Source organism: Nelumbo nucifera, chromosome 1 (genome assembly GCF_055504915.1).
Source record: "Nelumbo nucifera cultivar China Antique chromosome 1, China Antique-T2T, whole genome shotgun sequence".
NCBI classification, from domain to species: domain Eukaryota; kingdom Viridiplantae; phylum Streptophyta; class Magnoliopsida; order Proteales; family Nelumbonaceae; genus Nelumbo; species Nelumbo nucifera.
Genome location: NC_142649.1, coordinates 107,391,546 through 107,409,044, shown reverse-complemented (window position 1 = coordinate 107,409,044; position 17,499 = coordinate 107,391,546). Strand labels below are relative to the sequence as shown.

At 37.8% G+C, this 17,499-nt stretch overlaps 1 protein-coding gene and 1 pseudogene across 2 annotated transcripts; both read left to right on the top strand.

Moving 5' to 3' along the window:
- Positions 1 to 1,345: 1,345 nt before the first annotated feature.
- LOC104605982 (sugar transport protein 5-like) lies at positions 1,346 to 10,637 on the top strand. Of its 2 annotated transcripts, none has more exons than XM_088891630.1 (4): positions 1,346 to 1,938; positions 7,167 to 7,486; positions 8,122 to 8,751; positions 9,800 to 10,637. In XM_088891630.1, the coding sequence occupies exons 1-4, from the start codon at positions 1,806 to 1,808 to the stop codon at positions 10,247 to 10,249; spliced, it is 1,533 nt and encodes a 510-aa protein (XP_088747756.1). In that variant the 5' UTR covers positions 1,346 to 1,805; the 3' UTR covers positions 10,250 to 10,637. The 2 variants fall into 2 exon arrangements, with proteins under 2 accessions (XP_088747756.1, XP_088747760.1); XM_088891634.1 differs by lacking the exon at positions 1,346 to 1,938 and adding an exon at positions 5,536 to 5,676.
- A 4,070-nt stretch (positions 10,638 to 14,707) lies between these two features.
- LOC109115309 (ABC transporter G family member 22-like) lies at positions 14,708 to 16,098 on the top strand (annotated as a pseudogene).
- The last annotated feature ends 1,401 nt before the right edge of the window (positions 16,099 to 17,499 follow it).

The window sequence follows — 17,499 nt, the reverse complement described above, 5'->3', positions numbered from 1 at the left end:
AGGGCTATAAATGTTTTGTTTAACTCTTTCCTTAAAATCCCATAATAAAAAAACTCTTTTACTTGAGTTAGGCTAGGGCTAATAATATCCCAATATCTTTGGAAGAATGAATTTGAAAATCCATATACGCCTGGGGCCTTGTGTGTGTGTTTGTGCGCGTGTGCACACACACACGTGTGTATTAGAAATATGTAAAATTTAACACAATATACAAATATGTAGATGTGTATATCATAATAATATGTTGGGTTAGGCTTGAACTAAGTCAAGCCAAATTCGGACTACTTGAAGCCTGAACCCATGCCTAACCTGAATTGAAGTCAGGCTCGAGCTTTTTGGCCTAGGCCTAGCCAAAAGCCCCAAAACTCATGCCTAACTTGCAAAATCATGGATTTGGCCTACCCAAGTTTCACCCTAAATTTTATCAGCTTAAGATGTGATTGCTTACTTTCTATTTTTTTTAATAATTAAACTATTCTTTAATTAGAACAAATATATACAAAAGTAGTTAACCAGTCTTGCTCCTCATGCCACAAGAAACAAACATCACCAAGAATGTTTGTTTTGTGAGCCAACAGATGAAATGCCAAAGTATACTTCATAGGTCTATACATATAACTAAATTTATCCAATAGATTGCCAAAAAAAATCTAATGAATGACTTCGAATCTTATGTAAAAGCACCTGAGCATCTCAAATATATAAGCTTTTGAATTGAAATCCAGTTAGAATTAAAACTCAAAGCTCATCATGATCTCAAATAGCTAGATATTCCGATTGATTGATTTGAATCACCTTTTATAAAAAGGCATAACTTGTAAGAAATTAGTTAAAGAAATGCGAAGAGATGTAAAACGGGCCGTGTCGTGCTGTGCCACAGGCTGAATTGGTCCGTGGACCGGATTATAGTTATTTATTTAAAAAATTAATGTATACAATTATTTATATATATAATTAAATAAAATAATATAATAAAATTAAAAAATAACTATTTATTTTATTAATATGTTATTATTATATAATTATAATTTATATATATATAAGCCGTGCAGTCACACGAGCCGTGAGCAATACTATATTAGCCCGGCCTGCAGACATGAAACTCTAGGCCTGGCACAACCATACAGTCGTACCATGTTGGGCCCGTAAACCATCGTACCAGGCCAGACCGGCTGAAAATCGTGCAATTTACTCCTTTAATTATCCGTACTTGTAAAATCAAAAGTTTGATTGGTGGATAGGCCCAGACTGTGATGGACTTCGAAATCTCTAGGTTTGGACCCTTAACTGAGTTTGACGGTTGGACGCATTAATGAGTTGATGTAGGAAGCGTAGGAAATAATTGCTACTGCTACAAGCTAGGACTGGTAGTTGATCACGAGGTCCAACTTTCTCATCTCAGTTAGGTTAAGTTAAAGACTGGGGGAGCAACACCACATAAATCAACATTAATAAAACAACAAAAAGATGATGTTGGTGGGGTGGGAATTAGTTTTGTTTTTTAAATCATGTCAATGTGTGGAAATCGCTTAAAATCAGAAAAATGAGGGCAGATGGCATGTGTTTTGCAGTTCATAAAATCAGAAAAAAAAAATGAATGATCATACCAGAGATAGTCAATTCAGATAAATCAGACAACCAGATCATCCACTTTGCAGTTTGCACACTAACACTATATAGTACGAGTTGAGACTGACTGAGATGCGATTAGGAGTCTTTTCATCGGACTCTTAATTTTATCGTCGTTCTCGGGCGGCTTTTGGACGTACGGTGGTGAGACAGTGAGAGAGAGCGAGATAGAGAAGATGACCGGAGGAGGTTTCACCGTTGACAGTAATGGCTACGGTGTTAATGCTCGTCTGACTGCATCAGTGGTGATAACTTGCATCGTTGCTGCTTCAGGTGGCTTGATCTTTGGGTACGATATTGGGATTTCAGGTGCGTTTTCTTTCCTTCGTCTCTCTCTGTTTCAGAGTTCTAGTTAGGCAGAAGAGCACCCACACGGTGGATCTATGATCTATCATCCTCCTTTCTGTACTTCAAAAGACGAATTTTGAGGGAGATTCATCATTCATCATTGTAAGGAGATAGATTTACTTAATTTTCAAAACAACATTTTGAATCGTAGCCTACTTTGCAATGTTAGAAAAGAAAATTGAAAAGTTTCTTCGTGAAATAGTTTAATTTCTCTGGGAATTAGGTGGAGAAGGACTATCAGTCTTTTGTCCAGCAGTGAACTACAGGAATTATGCACAAATACCTGAAAGTTCTTTGAGACCGTCCTGGTTGGACAGTTGGACCATTTGGAGCCGTGAACCAGATCTTAAAATAAAAATTCTCCAGACTGTTGATTTATTAGTCAAATTGATCGTAAACCTTTCGCTAGCAAATAAAAGTTCTCAATCCATAGAGGTCCAGATTTGTTATATCCCAACTGCCCGAGAGGAGCCAACTGGTTAGCCAACGCCATTGCTTCCGAAGCGCTTCCTCAATCGTTACCCAGAAAATTAATCCTTCATAAGCGCTTCCTCAATCAGTAGCTTCGTTACTGATTTTTGTTTTTGTTGTTGTAGTTAATCCTCCATAATAATAATAATAAAAAAAGAGCCTCCATAATAAATAGAGAATAGTTCACTTACATTACTTTTTTTAACAAAGTCTTCCTTTTGGAAAGGTTTTGGACTTTGGCTGAGTGTTTCCAAATTATGGAATGGAACGGTTGAACCGCTGACCCGGACACTAAAATGGGCCTCGTTGATTTTCAAACCATTGGTCATGATCCAATCAAACGGTTGAAAGCCGATGATATTCCTAATAATAATATAACCAGAGCTATCACACGGGTTGATCTTCCAATAATTCAAAACTTGGACTCTTTTAGTAAAAAATCTAAGGTCGAGGTTTCTCTTTCTCCTTTTTTTTATATTAGCTGCCTAGCTGGTGATGTACAGCTCATATTATCATATGCCACTATAAAAGAATAGCAAATGGTAGAACTGTTAGGACCACTAGACCTTTTGGTAGTTAGAAAGTTAGGTGATGTTTGGCGCATCTTTCCAGTACGTCTTCTGGCGTCGGAAAGGTTGAAAAGACTAATATATATATATATATTTTATACACCAAAAAACGCCTCTACCAAAAAAAACAAAAAAACACCAAAAAAACGTGATTACGTGAAGACGAGTGCACAAAAAGACCAAAAAGCTTTAAATGAAAATTTTTGGTCTTTTCGTGTTAAAAATAGGTTTTTTAGCTGTTTTTAATAACTCGGAAGACCATGACGTGAATTAAATGGTCTTGATCTTTAGAAACAAAATTCCAAAACTCAGAACGTCTTTCTTATCTATTAGATTATTGAAAAATCTACTTAGAAAAACTTGCCAAACAACCCCTAAAATAGAATTGATACCTATTATCATTCAGTAATCGGTATCATAGAGGCGGTAACGAATGAACATGTATTAATCAAAAGTCAAAATTCTCGAGGTTCGTATTAGTGAAAGTTCTTTCAGTATCATTCCATTATGGGGTCTTTAATTATAGTGTGGTCCATTTCTAAATTTTAATGCTAATAATGAAAATGATATTTTAGAAGAGTCAAACATGTTTTCATCAAAATTCATGGGGGTTCTTATTTATCAGATTTCTTTCGATTTTTGTGAAAGTATTAACAAACTCCTAATATTAAACAGTAATATCAATCTGTCATTTTGTGGGTCTTTTAGTTACAGTGTGGTCAATTTCTAATACCAAATAATATTTTAAGGAAGCAAACAGGTTATTAAATTACTGAGTATCGTCAATTTTTTAGGCAAAAATTTTTAGTCCGATACAAGTATAACATCCGTTAAGTACCATAATATCATCCTTAGGGGTGCAAATGGTGATGATTCGATCCAAGGTCCGATCTTATTTGATCGAATTCAGATCATCCCTGGTGGGATCTTTGGATATCCGATTAGAAATTGGATCAGATTTAGATCACTCTTATTTGATCTGAGAAGATTTGATCCGGTGTGTTATATATTTATAAATATAAATATATAATATATATTATTTATATATTTATAAATATATTATTTATATTATATTTTTATAAATTTGTTATATTATTTATTTTTTATAAAAACATGTATATATGATAAAATAATTAAAATATATTTGTATTTTTTGTTTTTTCTTTATTTAAATTAGTATATTTTATTTTTTCTTTTAATATTTCATTAATTTTAAAAAAACAAGTCGGATCAAATCAGATCCGAAGATCTAATAAGATTCGAATTTAGATCAAGTCCTATCAGATCCAATCGGATCTTATACCTTGATTCTAATCCGGTCCAATCTGTTTGCATCCCTAATCATCCTTCTGCATGTAATAATAAAACCTTAATTCACCCATTCTTGAGTACAATATTCCACCACGAAAAAAAACTTTGAGTACAATAAATACGATCATTTTAAAAGGGATGCCAATGGGTGGGCAACTGTCCAATCGAACAGAATCGAATATATTGGTTCTGAGATTTTATTTCATTAATAAATGGCTTGGTTTTAGTTCCAATTTGATTGAGATTCGAATTGATTATTTTTTTAATAGTATATAGAGGTTGCTTAGTTTTTTATAATTTTTATTATATTTCATGTTTCAAAGGATAATTTCAGATATATATTATAAGATAATTTTAGTTAAAACACTTCATTTATTAATATATACATAATTTACTATTGCCCAAATTTCTTAAAACTACCCTTATGTAGGGGTGGCCACGAGCCGAGCTCGGTTCGTGAAAAGCTCAGTTCGGCTCGGTTTCAATCGAGCTCGAGCCCAATTTACAGACTCGATTAATAAATGAGCCGAGCTTGAGCCTAATAGAACTCGGCTCATGACACTACATGACATTTAATTTTTTTAAAACCCAATATTACCCTTGTCCCCTTCCTCTCAACCCGCATTTCCAGCACCCCCCTTCCTCCTCTGACCTCTCTCTCCTTGTCTTCCCTCTTTCATTCTCTTTCTTCCTTTTCTCCTTCTTCTCTTTCTAAAACAAGACACCCTCCTCTAACCTCTCTTCCCTCTGTTTGTTTGTGTTAGATAGAAGAACAACAACAGCTCTCATAGAAACCATTATAGATGGAACCATTAGAGAGATTGACAATGGCAGAGAAGAAATCGTGAAGATCATGTCCGAGTTGGAAAAATCTTCTCCCGCTAAGATATTCTCTTAGCCCTCTTTCATTTTCTTCATCTTTGTAAACCCTTGATGAGATCACTTCTCTTCTCCATGATCTTAACCCCGGATCTCTTCTTCATCGTTCATTCTACTCTTTTCTCACCATCTCCTTCTTCCTCTCTCTCTCTCTAAGAGAAAAAGTTGAGAGTAGGAGAGAGAGAGAGAGGTCCTTGATTGAACTGGTTTGATTTGGGGAGAGATGTGTTATATTTGGGTTTAGGTAGAGGAAATGGGGCTCTACACTTCGAAACCCACCCCAAGACTTGATCTTTATGCCAACAGAGAAGAGGAGCGATTGCAAGAAAACCCTTAAGCCTTCTGAGAATTCTGTTAATGGGGGCAATGATAAAGTAGAGGCAAAAGTAGCAAGCAGAGCTCTAATTTGCAGAAAGTAGAAAGCAGCAATCATTGCCACCAACAACAACGACAGTGGCAAAAAGCAAAGGTAGAAGTAGGAAAAAAATCTCTTTTTTTTCCCCTTTTTACGGCTTAGGTCCTGCTCATTATTTGCTCTCTAAGAAATCTCTTGCATCGAGCTCTAATTCTACGCCAAAGAGGCTCTTTAAGAAGCCTTTTCCACCACCATCTCCCTCCAAGCATATCCGGGTAGTGTTGGCTCTTCTTCAAGAGTCTTCCTTCCTTAGACCTCTCCATTTTTGTTTCTGCAACCTTCGATCCTCTTGGGTGGGATTTGAAGGGGTTAGAGAACAAAGTGTGTTGGTAGAGAGAGAGACAGAGAGAGAGAGAGAGAGAACAAAGGGGAAGAAGGGACGCAGCAGTGGCGAAGGTGACTTTGTTGTGCGGAAGTGAAGAGAGAGAATGAAAGAGATAGAGGAGATTTAACGGAAGGGTAAAATTGAGATTTCAGCCCTTCCATCAATATTGAACGGCAATGGTGATTTTTTGTAACAGTAGGGGTAATGTTAAATTATAGTCAAACAATAGGGGTATATTTAGTCAATTAACTAAATCATAAGGTAGTTTAAGATATTTGTCCTTTACTATTTTACTGTCATTTTGTTAAGATTACATTATGAAAAATTATGTTTTAATTTATTATTTAAATAAATAATAATATATATCAGTATAATTGGGTTAATTGGATCAGACCCGATTATTCTGATTATTAATTAGGATGGTTCTGGGTCTTTGATTTTGTCTCACTTAATAATCGGTTCCGAACTATGACACCCTGTCCCTAACACAGACCCAACCCATTAATAGCCCTACATTTTAGCTAGGGGTGTAAGCTGGTACAGACTGGGCTAGGTTTATGCTCACCCCAAGCCCAACCTTAAGAATTTGACACAAGGCCTGAGCCTGGACTAAGTAAAAGGTGAATCCTGAACTATCCAACAGAAGCCCAAACTACTACACTAAAATTTGATGCACTTGGTTGTGCTCAGGTTCATCAATCAGCCCAGATTAAAACTGATGTAAATGTATGTGCATATGCATGCTTGCATGCATATATGCATGCTTTACAAAAAGAATATATGCATGCAAAATATGTCTATATATGCTTATATGCATCTAAGATGTGGGCTGGACTCAGATTTGGATAAAGTCGGGTCAGATTCGGGTTACCTAAGGGTTAGACCCGAGCCCAGCCCAATAAAATAAGAAAGCCCAAACTTTTGGGTCCAGACTCAGCCTGAGGACAAAAATCCAAAACCAGCTGATGCAAAATTGCAGGGGTTAAGCCTGCCCAAGTTGCACCCCTAATTATAGCAAAGTGAAGTAAAGAAACAGGACCGACCTGAAAAAATCAAGTTGAATCAGGGTTAGAGATAGAATTGGGTGGTTTAACTCAACAACTCGGATTGGATTTAGGGTTGACCTAAACCTGATCTAACCTTGCCCGACTTGCATCATCAATATCACATTTCTTCATTCCTCTCCACTAACCTCTGTTTGCATTTGCATTGATTCCAGGGGGTGTGACGACGATGGTACCGTTTCTAAAAAAGTTCTTTCCTTCAATACTAAGGAGGATCGAAAATGCCAAGAATAATACATACTGCATTTATGATAGCCAGGTTCTCACAGCATTTACATCTTCATTGTACATAGCTGGTCTGGTCGCATCTCTCTTTGCTGGCCGCCTCACCAGAGCCATTGGTCACAAATCCATCATGGTATTAGGAGGTTTTACCTTCTTAGTAGGTGCAGCCATCAATGGTGCTGCCTTCAATGTCGAAATGCTGATTTTGGGCCGCATCTTGCTCGGTTTTGGTGTTGGCTTTACTAACCAGGTAAGTGGGATCTTGAATTGTCTTGTTTGGATATCAATGGGCCCGTCTGTCCTAACATGCTTCAATTCAAACCTGCTGTCTTCCTCTTGGCATGGATATGTTATAGTTTTAGATCCAATTGGCCAGCTGACTTTCTCAATGGGCTTTAGATTAGACCCAATTGATTCATGTGGGGATGGTCTTGTCATTTACTGGGCAAAAGCCCACACGAAATCGGTCCATAGGAATGGTAATGGGTGGGTTTTATGAATTCTAAATCCTACTCACTTTTCTAAACCTCTTAAGTCTTAACCTGTACGTGCCCCCAAACCTGTAGCAGGATGGTTTCTGAAAATCTCAAAAACCCTTCTCACACATGGAAATGCAAAATCCCAAGTGCATTCAAGGATAGGGACAGGTTGGACTTAAAAGTAATAAATAAGTGAAATAAATAATAAAATTTTCAATTATTTGATTAAAACACGTAAAAAAAAGCACATGAACTATCAATGTAAAATTTAAAAAACATATAATCTATCAATTAGATGAGACCCAATTTTCATTCATGTGGGGATGATGTTGTCATTTGCTGGGCCAAAGGCCACATGAAATCTGTTCATGTTGTTGATTTTTATATTGCTATTGTCGAAATGAAGGCCACTCCAGTTTACCTATCTGAAACGGCACCATCAAAATGGCGTGGCGCATTCAACACAGGCTTCCAGTTGTTCATAGGCATTGGCGTCCTGGCAGCCAATGTCCTCAACTTCTTCTCCGCCAAGCTCTACTGGGGCTGGCGCCTCTCCCTTGGCCTTGCAGCTGCACCTGCCATAATCATGGTGCTATGTGCCCTCCTCATATCCGACACCCCAAGTAGCCTTGTGCAGCGTGGCAAGCTCGAAGAAGCCAGGAGATCACTACTTCGAATCCGAGGAGTGGAGTCGGACATTGAAGCCGAGCTAAACGATCTTGTGAAAGCAAGCGAAGCCACAAGGGCTGTAAACGAAGAACCATTCAAGACCATCTTTGAGAGGCAGTACCGGCCCCACCTCGTCATGGCGGTGGCCATACCTTTCTTTCAACAGCTGACGGGAATTAATATTATTGCGTTTTATGCGCCTGTCCTCTTTCAATCGGTTGGCTTTGGCAGCGACTCTGCTCTCTTATCAGCCATCATTCTAGGCTCCGTCAATCTCACCTCAATCCTTGTATCCACCTTCATAGTTGATCGGTATGGTAGAAAAATTTTGTTCATGGAGGGCGGGATCCAGATGGTCGTCTGCCAGGTCAGTGGGGGTACTTTGTTAAATAAGATATGTTGGATCAATTACAGGGGAGCCGATGGGGTCCTCGGCCGTGACAAAATCATGCACAGCAGGCTGGGCCATGTGGGACCTATACCTTATACCTTCTGTGTGTGGAACACTTACATGCTTACTTATGATAGGTTGCCTAGCTCACTGTGCACGATTTTGTTTCTCAGCCAGTCTAGACTCCAATTACAGTTTCTCACTAATAGGGGAAGCTGGCAATCCTATTGACACCGAGGATGAATCATCTATCCCTCTTTTTGTATTACTTGGCCAAACACAATACACCACATCAGCTCCCAGCATCTGGAACCCACATATCAGGCCAATGTGGTGTATTGCGATTGGTCCAGCATCCTACAGTTAACAATTTAACAAATTTGGAATTGCTACAGAGCGTGACTCGCACGAGAACATTTACGGTACTTGATTTTATCATTCTGGGAGATGTTTCCAAGAGGCTGGTGACTTGGTGTGAGGGGCATACTGAGCATGTTTTAGTCATACATCAGGAACATCTTCCATACTTATAAATTATTCATTGGAGATGATGACAATGCACAGTGAGATATGACTGTGATGTCGGTGTGAGAAACGCTCTGTGAGGACCAAATCTCAAATTCGTATTTGCCCGACATAGCTGAGCCCAGCCCAAGCCAAGCTGCATGTCCAGCTCTTAGAGCTAAATTTACATAAGCCCATCTTTCGATAATGGACCTTGCAAGATGGAAGTCATCAAATATGGTATCTACCCTTAAAAAAAGCCCAGTCCAGTTTTGGTTGGCTGGTGATGAAGCAACCGGACTACAGAAATAACGAAATATCCACTCTAGTTCGGTTCTGGACTCAGAATCAATTCACCTCAGCCCATATCCATGGCAACCCAAATCTGACCAAGAGAAGGGACCCAACAAGAAATGGACTATATATAAATTATAGCAAAAGTATATTATATGAAACAGTAGTACTTTATCTCTTTTCAGAGTAGGCATTTTATATTTTATATGGTGTGTTCTTGGTGAAGGTGGCCATTGCTTGCGTAATAGGAGCCACGTTGGGGGTTTCTGCAAATGAATCCACGTCCAAAGGCTACTCCATTTTGGTACTGGTGCTCATGTGTATCTACGCGGCTGCATTTGGGTGGTCATGGGGTCCTCTTAGCTGGCTCATACCCAGCGAAATATTTCCAATGAGAATACGTCCCGCCGGTCAGAGTATAAGTGTTGCCGTCAACTTCGTGACGACCTTCATTCTATCTCAGACATTCCTGACTATGCTATGCCACTTCAAGTATGGCACATTTTTATTCTACGCCGGATGGATCACTGTGATGACAATTTTTGTTGCTCTCTTCCTTCCTGAGACCAAAGGAGTGCCGCTTGAGTCCATGCACAAGGTCTGGGAACAGCATTGGTTCTGGCATAGGTTTGTTAGCCGGGCCCCACCGTCCGACTTACAAAAACCGACAGATTGATCAGTCACTCAGTCTTTATTTAACACGTTTCAGGCAGCATTGAAGGTTTAGTATGAAGGATTTGTAGGATTTGTACGCATTTGTAGAGCAAATTTAGAGTTCACAAACCAAGAGATCTCCTCTCCTTTCTTCTAAGTTTTTTTTGGGAAATATAAGACTAGTGATTGGTTGGAGTTCACATAGAATACATTATTGGGTAAATTACAAAGACCCACTTCACTTGTATTATGGGGTTAGTGACAAATGCCCCCTAGTTGTTAAGTCGGATGATGGAATGTGTTAAGGTACCGAAATGCCCATCTGATCTTTTTTTTTATTTTCTTTTCATTGCCCTGTTCTCTTAAAATCTAGTTTAATTTAAGTCTCGTTTGACGTGTCTTTTTGAGAAGATTTTCTTATAGCTCTTACAGTTAAAAGATCCATTGAGTTTTTAACATAAGATCTGGACAGCCCGAAGATAATTTGCGGAAAAATGCACCAAACGGGCCCCTAATCTTGATATTCCCTTCCCCAGGAAAAGTTACCTTGAAAGTAGCCTATCTCAAGGAACCGCAAAATAAACGAGAGAGGTAGCAAACAAAAGAAATCTGAAGGATTGCTTTTATCAATTTGAAATTATTACAAGCTATGAAGCCTGAAGTGTTGAGTTTTTGGATAAACTTCCATCAATTCAACCATTGATAAAAATTTTCAAGTGCTGCCATAATGTTTTACGATTAGCTGTAATTCATCTGCAAAGTCAAGCAAACAAGTCGAATTCCGAAAGCCTATTCTAGGACTACAGGTAGTAAAACAAAAATTCAATGCTGTTATCCCGAATCTCAAGGTCAAATTCTTGCAAAAGAATGATCCATCTGATGAGCCTAGGTTTGGCTTCTTTCTTAGACAACAAATGTTTTAAGGTTAAGTAATCAGAGTAGACATCAACTTTGGTGCCCAATAGGTTCAGATGAATCTTTTCCATGGCAAACACTATAGTTAACAATTCTTTCTCGGTAGTGGTGTATTTCAATTGAGACTCGGATAGGGTGCGGTTAGCATAATATACTACCACAGGACATTTATTCACCATTTGTCCCAAAACTGCTCCGATGGCGTAGTCAGAGGCATCATACATTATTTCCAAGGGCAACGACCAGTCGGGAGGTTGATGGATTGGGGCTTTGGTCAGTGCCTCTTTTAGACAATTGAAAGCCTTAAGACAAGCCTTGTCAAAATTAAATGGGATATCCTTCGCCAAAAGATTGCACAGAGGCCTAGAGATCTTGGAAAAGTCCTTAATGAACCTACGATAGAAACCAACGTGTCTGAGGAATGAGCGGATTTGCTTGACAGAGGTAGGAGGTGGGAGTTTAGAGATTAGGTCAATTTTTGCCTTATCTACCTCGATCCCTCGTTTGGAAACTATGTGGCCTAAGACAATACCCTCTTGGACCATGAAGTGACTCTTCTCCAAACTGAGTACCAAGTTTGTCTCGATGCATCATTGAAGAACTTTTCGTAAGTGTTCAAGACAAGTTTCGAAGGAATCCCTGAAGACAGAGAAATTATCCATAAATATTTCTAGAAAGTCACCTACCATTTCCAAGAAAATTGCCATCATACACCTCTAGAAGGTTGCTGGCACATTACATAATCCAAACGACATTCTTCGGAAAGCAAACGTGCCATATGGACAGGTGAAAGTAGTTTTTTCTTGGTCTTCAAGGTAAACGACTACTTGGTTATACCCAGAATACCCATCTAAGAAGCAGAAATATTTTTGTCTTGCATGTTTTTCTAGAATCTGGTCAATAAAGGGTAGAGGAAAGTGGTCTTTTTTCGTGACTGCGTTGAGTTTCCTAAACTCGATGCATACTCACCATCTCGTGGTAAGCTGGGTGGGGATCACTTCACCTTGATCCCTGGTGCCCATGGTGAGTCCACCCTTCTTAGGCACCACTTGTGTAGGACTTACCCAACTACTATCTAAAATTGGGTAGATAATACCCGCATCTAACCACTTGACTACTTCTTGCTTGATCACTTCTCTCATATTTAGGTTCAACCGTCTTTGCATCTCCCTACTTGGTTTGGAACCCTCATTCGTATAAATATGGTGCATACAAATGGGTGGACTAATCCCTTTCAGGTCATCCACTGACCAACCAATGGCATCCCTATACTCTCTTAAGACGTCAATCAGTTTCTCTTCTTGTATAGGGGTTAAATCGGATGCTATAACTACTGGTAGTGTTTGGTCAGGTCCTAGAAACACATACTGAAGGGAGTCCAACAAGGGTTTTAATTCTAGTTGCGGAGGAGATTCAAGGGAAGGCACGGGTGGTTCACTCTTTAGCTCAGGGAGAGGTTCAACAGTAGGCCAAGACCGTAATGGGTGTGGAGAATTTGTTAAAACATTAGCTTCCTTCATCGGGTCATCCGCTATGACCAGTTTGGTCTCTCTAGGGTTTCTATTTACATCTATCGTACAACAATCTTGTTCTAGGTAGGTAGAAGGACTTCCAGACTCATACAGGTCTTTACACTTTCCCTCCCTTTGAAGAGATGAGATTTCTTCAGCATTTTCTAAGTATGGGACATTAGAGTTTGTAAGATCTTGGTATTGGGGAAGACCTAGGGATTCGTTTATGGGGTTTACAACCGGCAGACTAAGCATTGAATCATTTTCCCACTACATGTTAGCTTCCATGAGCTGAATTACTTGGCTCTCTAATCTTAGGATTGACTGTTGCTGAGCTAAGATCAACTATTGGAGATGCCGAAACCTATCATCGAGTGAATCAGTTTGGTAAGGTTGACGGGAGATTTGATATGGCTGAGCCGGTTGAGTCCCAGGGTAATTATTGTACTCACAGTGAGTCTGGGCTTCAGATCATTGAGAGTGCACATCTGGCAAGGTGGGTTCTTGGGCTCGGGCCCAATAAGCGAAATTGGGCTGATTTTCCCACCCAGGGTTATATGGACTAAAGGATGAGTTAGCATTGGGTTGAAAAATCCGTTAGCTACATGTACTTGCTCTGGAATGACTAGTTGACTGGGCTCGCCGCTGGGCACTGACTAACATGATGGGCCGGGCTTGCATAGATGGAACATGTTGGACAGGATGACAAGATTGGGAATGGGCTAAATTGTTGACGACATGCAAGGACTTGGTCAAGTCTTTGGGCCATCCCATTGATCTTGTCTAGTTGTCGAGACACATTGTACCAATCTATTTATGGCTTAGATTGGAAGTAGTTTCTCATTCCACAAACTCCGGCCATTGAATTCATTTTATTTTTTTTTAATTTTTTTTAATTTTTCTCTTTTTTTTTAAATTTGAAATTAAAATTTTTGAAACTTAAATTCAAATTTTTAAAATTAAAAAAAAATGCAAGCAATTCACACACACGACCTATGGACTGACCTAGGGTTTTCTAAACTAGTGGTTCAACCAATGTGAATCATCTTATGTTCACTTGGAGTTACACCACTTCCTTTGCTTAGCCAGGTAAGAGGTGGGGATGTGGGAGGCTCCCCTTGCTCTCGTAAGGACCTAATTAAGTAACCACAAAACCCGCTTAGGCGTAACCGTTTAACCTCTTTCCTTAGACACCAACTGCCGGTTATGGAATGTAATCACAAGTTTCCCTAAAATTCAGCACACCTTTGAACCAAGTGTGAGACTTCCCTAAAGGATCTTGCTATCCAAATTTTAAATTAGGGTTTAGGGTAAACCGTACGTGAAGGGTGGTGATTTTTGGGCCAAGGAAGGGTGATGAAATCCCCACCTTATCTTATTTAAATTGGGTGCCCTTAAATGGATTAACGAAACTAAAACAATCAAACAAAATGAATGCAACTAATTACAATGCATGAACAATTATTTCTAATATGCAATTCAACAATTAAACGTAAAATCATAAAGCAAACTAATTAAGAGAAGCAATTAAAATAAAAAGAAAACCTAACACATTTACAACTAACAAAATAATTTTAACAATTAAATAAACCTATATGAAGTATGCTCTAGAATATGAAACCCTAAATGTTGGGATGCAAATGCAAAACTTTTAAAATATTAATTAATTATTTTTTATTTTTTATTTAAATTATATATTTATTTATTTTTTAATTTTTTTTTAATTTCGAAATTAATTTAAATTCAAAAACTAAACTCAAATTCGAAAATTTAAACAATTTCCTATTTAATGATTAATTATTCAATTAAATAACTAAAAAATGGAAAGATCTATGATATATCGAATGAGATGGAACAATTAACAATCGAGTTTCTATTTCGGTGAACGCGGGTTATCGTAGGTAACCGGTTTCAAAAATAACATTTGATAGTAGAAAATCATTTAAAGATAAGAAAGACGTTAACGTTCGCCGTTAAACGTCACCCTCTCCCTACTTCCCTCCGTAAATGATAAACCTACTCGGTTGCCTCTATAACCTCATCTACGGAGAGCAATGGCTTCAAAGAAGAAGCTCTTGAATCCAATGCAGGAGATCGAAGTTCAAAAATTAGTCCTCAACATCTCTTCGGTGAAAGTGGAGATTGTCTCATCAGAGCCGTGAAGGTGTTGGAGTAGCTGAGTGGGTAGACCCCCATTTTCTCAAAGGCTAGGTACACCATTCGGTCTTTTGATATAAAACGTAATGAGAGCTAATCCTTAAAGTAGAGTGCTTACTTACCTAGAGTTCATTTGTTATTGTAGTAATTGAAAGCCAATCATTTCATCCTTGGAGATGATAATCCGAGCACCATGGTCAGAGCATCGGCAATGAAATCCTGCTCAACCCATCACTTCTTTTCCTAGATGAACCAACCTCTGGTCTAGACTCAACTACAACTCTTAGCAGAATAGTTCAAATGATACACAATATTGCAAAGGTAATAAACCACGACATTTCTTATTTTCTTTAATTTAGAGAACACCCTTCCTTGAATATCAGTGTGGGGTTTTGTAAGCTGGAAAAACAGTAGTGAGTACAATTCATCAACCATCAAGCAGACTATTCAATAAGTTTGACAAGTTAATTCTCTTGAGCAGAGGAATTCATTGTACTTTGGAAAAGCCTCTGAAGCTATGCTATATTTATCTTCAATTGGTTGCTCTCCTCTGATAGCTATGAACCCAACGGAGTTCTTAATTGATCTTGCAAATGGGAACATAAATGACAAATCAATCCCATCTGTTCTGGAGGATAAAATCTTACTTGGAAGCCAATTTCCTGAAAAACAAGATGGAAGGCCATCCCCTGTGGACGTCCAAGAGGTTATAAATTGATCATAAGGCTAATCTTATGTCTGCTTATTTGATTCTTTTACTTTTTCATGGAATTCCTTCAAATATATCTGCATTCTGCCTTCTCTGCCTTCTCTGCAGTATCTTGTAGGTGCTTATGAAACAAGGATTTCAAACATAGAGAAGCAGAAGCTTCTGAAACCTATGATGGTTGATAGTGAGCCAGAGATACAAGGAAGGTCACATTCGAGAGATTGGGGAGCATCCTAGTGGGAGCAGTATTCAATTCTTTTCAGGAGAGGTCTAAAAGAGAGGCGCCATGAATATTTAAGCTGTTTACGGGTCACCCAAGTTGTATCCATTGCGATAATAATAGGACTCCTTTGGTGGCATTCTAATGCTTCATCTCCCAAAAGGCTGCAAGATCAATGAAGTATATACTAAAGGTATCTTCCTAGTCCTATTTTGCTCTAGATGCTACTCTTTCAAAGTTGTTCAGTCAATAACAACCAAGAAGGCTTGCAGACAGGGCTGTTCTTCATTTATGTATTCTGGGGATTCTTTCCTATATTCACAGCCATCTTCACATTTCCACAATTTAGTAATTTGTAATTTAACAGACATATGGACCATTTCAATTGACTGAGAAGGGAGAGGGAACAACTGTCGGATGTTTGATTGAAGAAGTTCGACCAGAAGAGTGAGGGAGATGAATAGCCCTCTTGTGAGGGAGAAGTTCGACCAGAAGAAGAAGAAGAAGAAGAAGAATATACCTATGATAGAGAGTGAGGGAGATGAATAACCTCTTGGATGCTGATTGAAGGCATTATGGATTTATGATTTCAAGAGGAGAAGTTCGACTAGAAGAGGGAACTAGGAAGAAGATAAGAATCGGTTAATGAATAAGTTAAAACTCTTTTAAGTTTTAATTAACATATAAATGGCCAATTACTGGTTACTTAAATAAACCCGGTAGCTGCTGTATATGTGGTAGCAATACAAGTTTTAAATATGATATGGTTTTCCATATCATAGTCGGACCCCTATAAAAGACGAAATTAAATAAGGCAACAAATAATTATAACAAACAGAAAATAAAAGAAATAATTATGCTAAAAAGATTAACAACTACCAAAATAAATTCTAACAAGAAAATTGTTATTCTAAAAATTAAACCAAAAATAAAATAAACAAAAGAAAATTATGTGGCAATAAAAAAATAAAATAAAACAATTTTTCTGCTTTTTTATCTGAAATAAAAGAAAAAGACAAACCTAATAGGATAGAAAATTGAACAAGAAATTAAAATAAAGAAAGAAAAATAGATCTAGAAACAAAATGGAAGAAAAATAATACTAAAAAAAATAAATTGGGTCTAGAAAAAAATTAATTAAAATTTCAAAAAACACTATTCTACCCAAAAAAGAGGTCAAAAATAAAAATAAAAAAATAAAAAATACAATGGGACGACTACACCTGAAAGGCAATCCAATTAATCTTCTATTCTCTTCTCTCCCGTAGTCCCACAATGCTTTGGTTCCCCACCTTTCGCTATTTCGTCTTGCAAAATCAAAGAGAAGTAAGAATTAAAATGAGATAACAGATCAAGTAATAAAGAGAAAATAAACAAATAATGAAACAGATTCAGATAAAGCAAATAAAATATTCTCCGTTGCTTCCTCGGTAACGGTGCCAAAAACTTGGTGTCTCCGGAAGTGTGTCGTTAACCACTTCAGAACACCAGCTTATTAATTTATAAATTTTTCCAATCCTCACATAACATTAAACAATGTAGTATGTGGTGAGGAAGGGGTCGAACCCACAGAGAAGCAAGGGAAAAATTATTATTTCTCTTTGTTCTGAACAAATAAAAAGAAAATGGAATTGGGAATTGTAGAAAATAAGAAAATAAAATTTATTAATACTGAAATTAAAGGTTCGGAATTAAACAAAACAATAATTAAAATTCAGAAATTCAAAGAGCACTGAAAGCAACAAAAGAAATAAATAAAA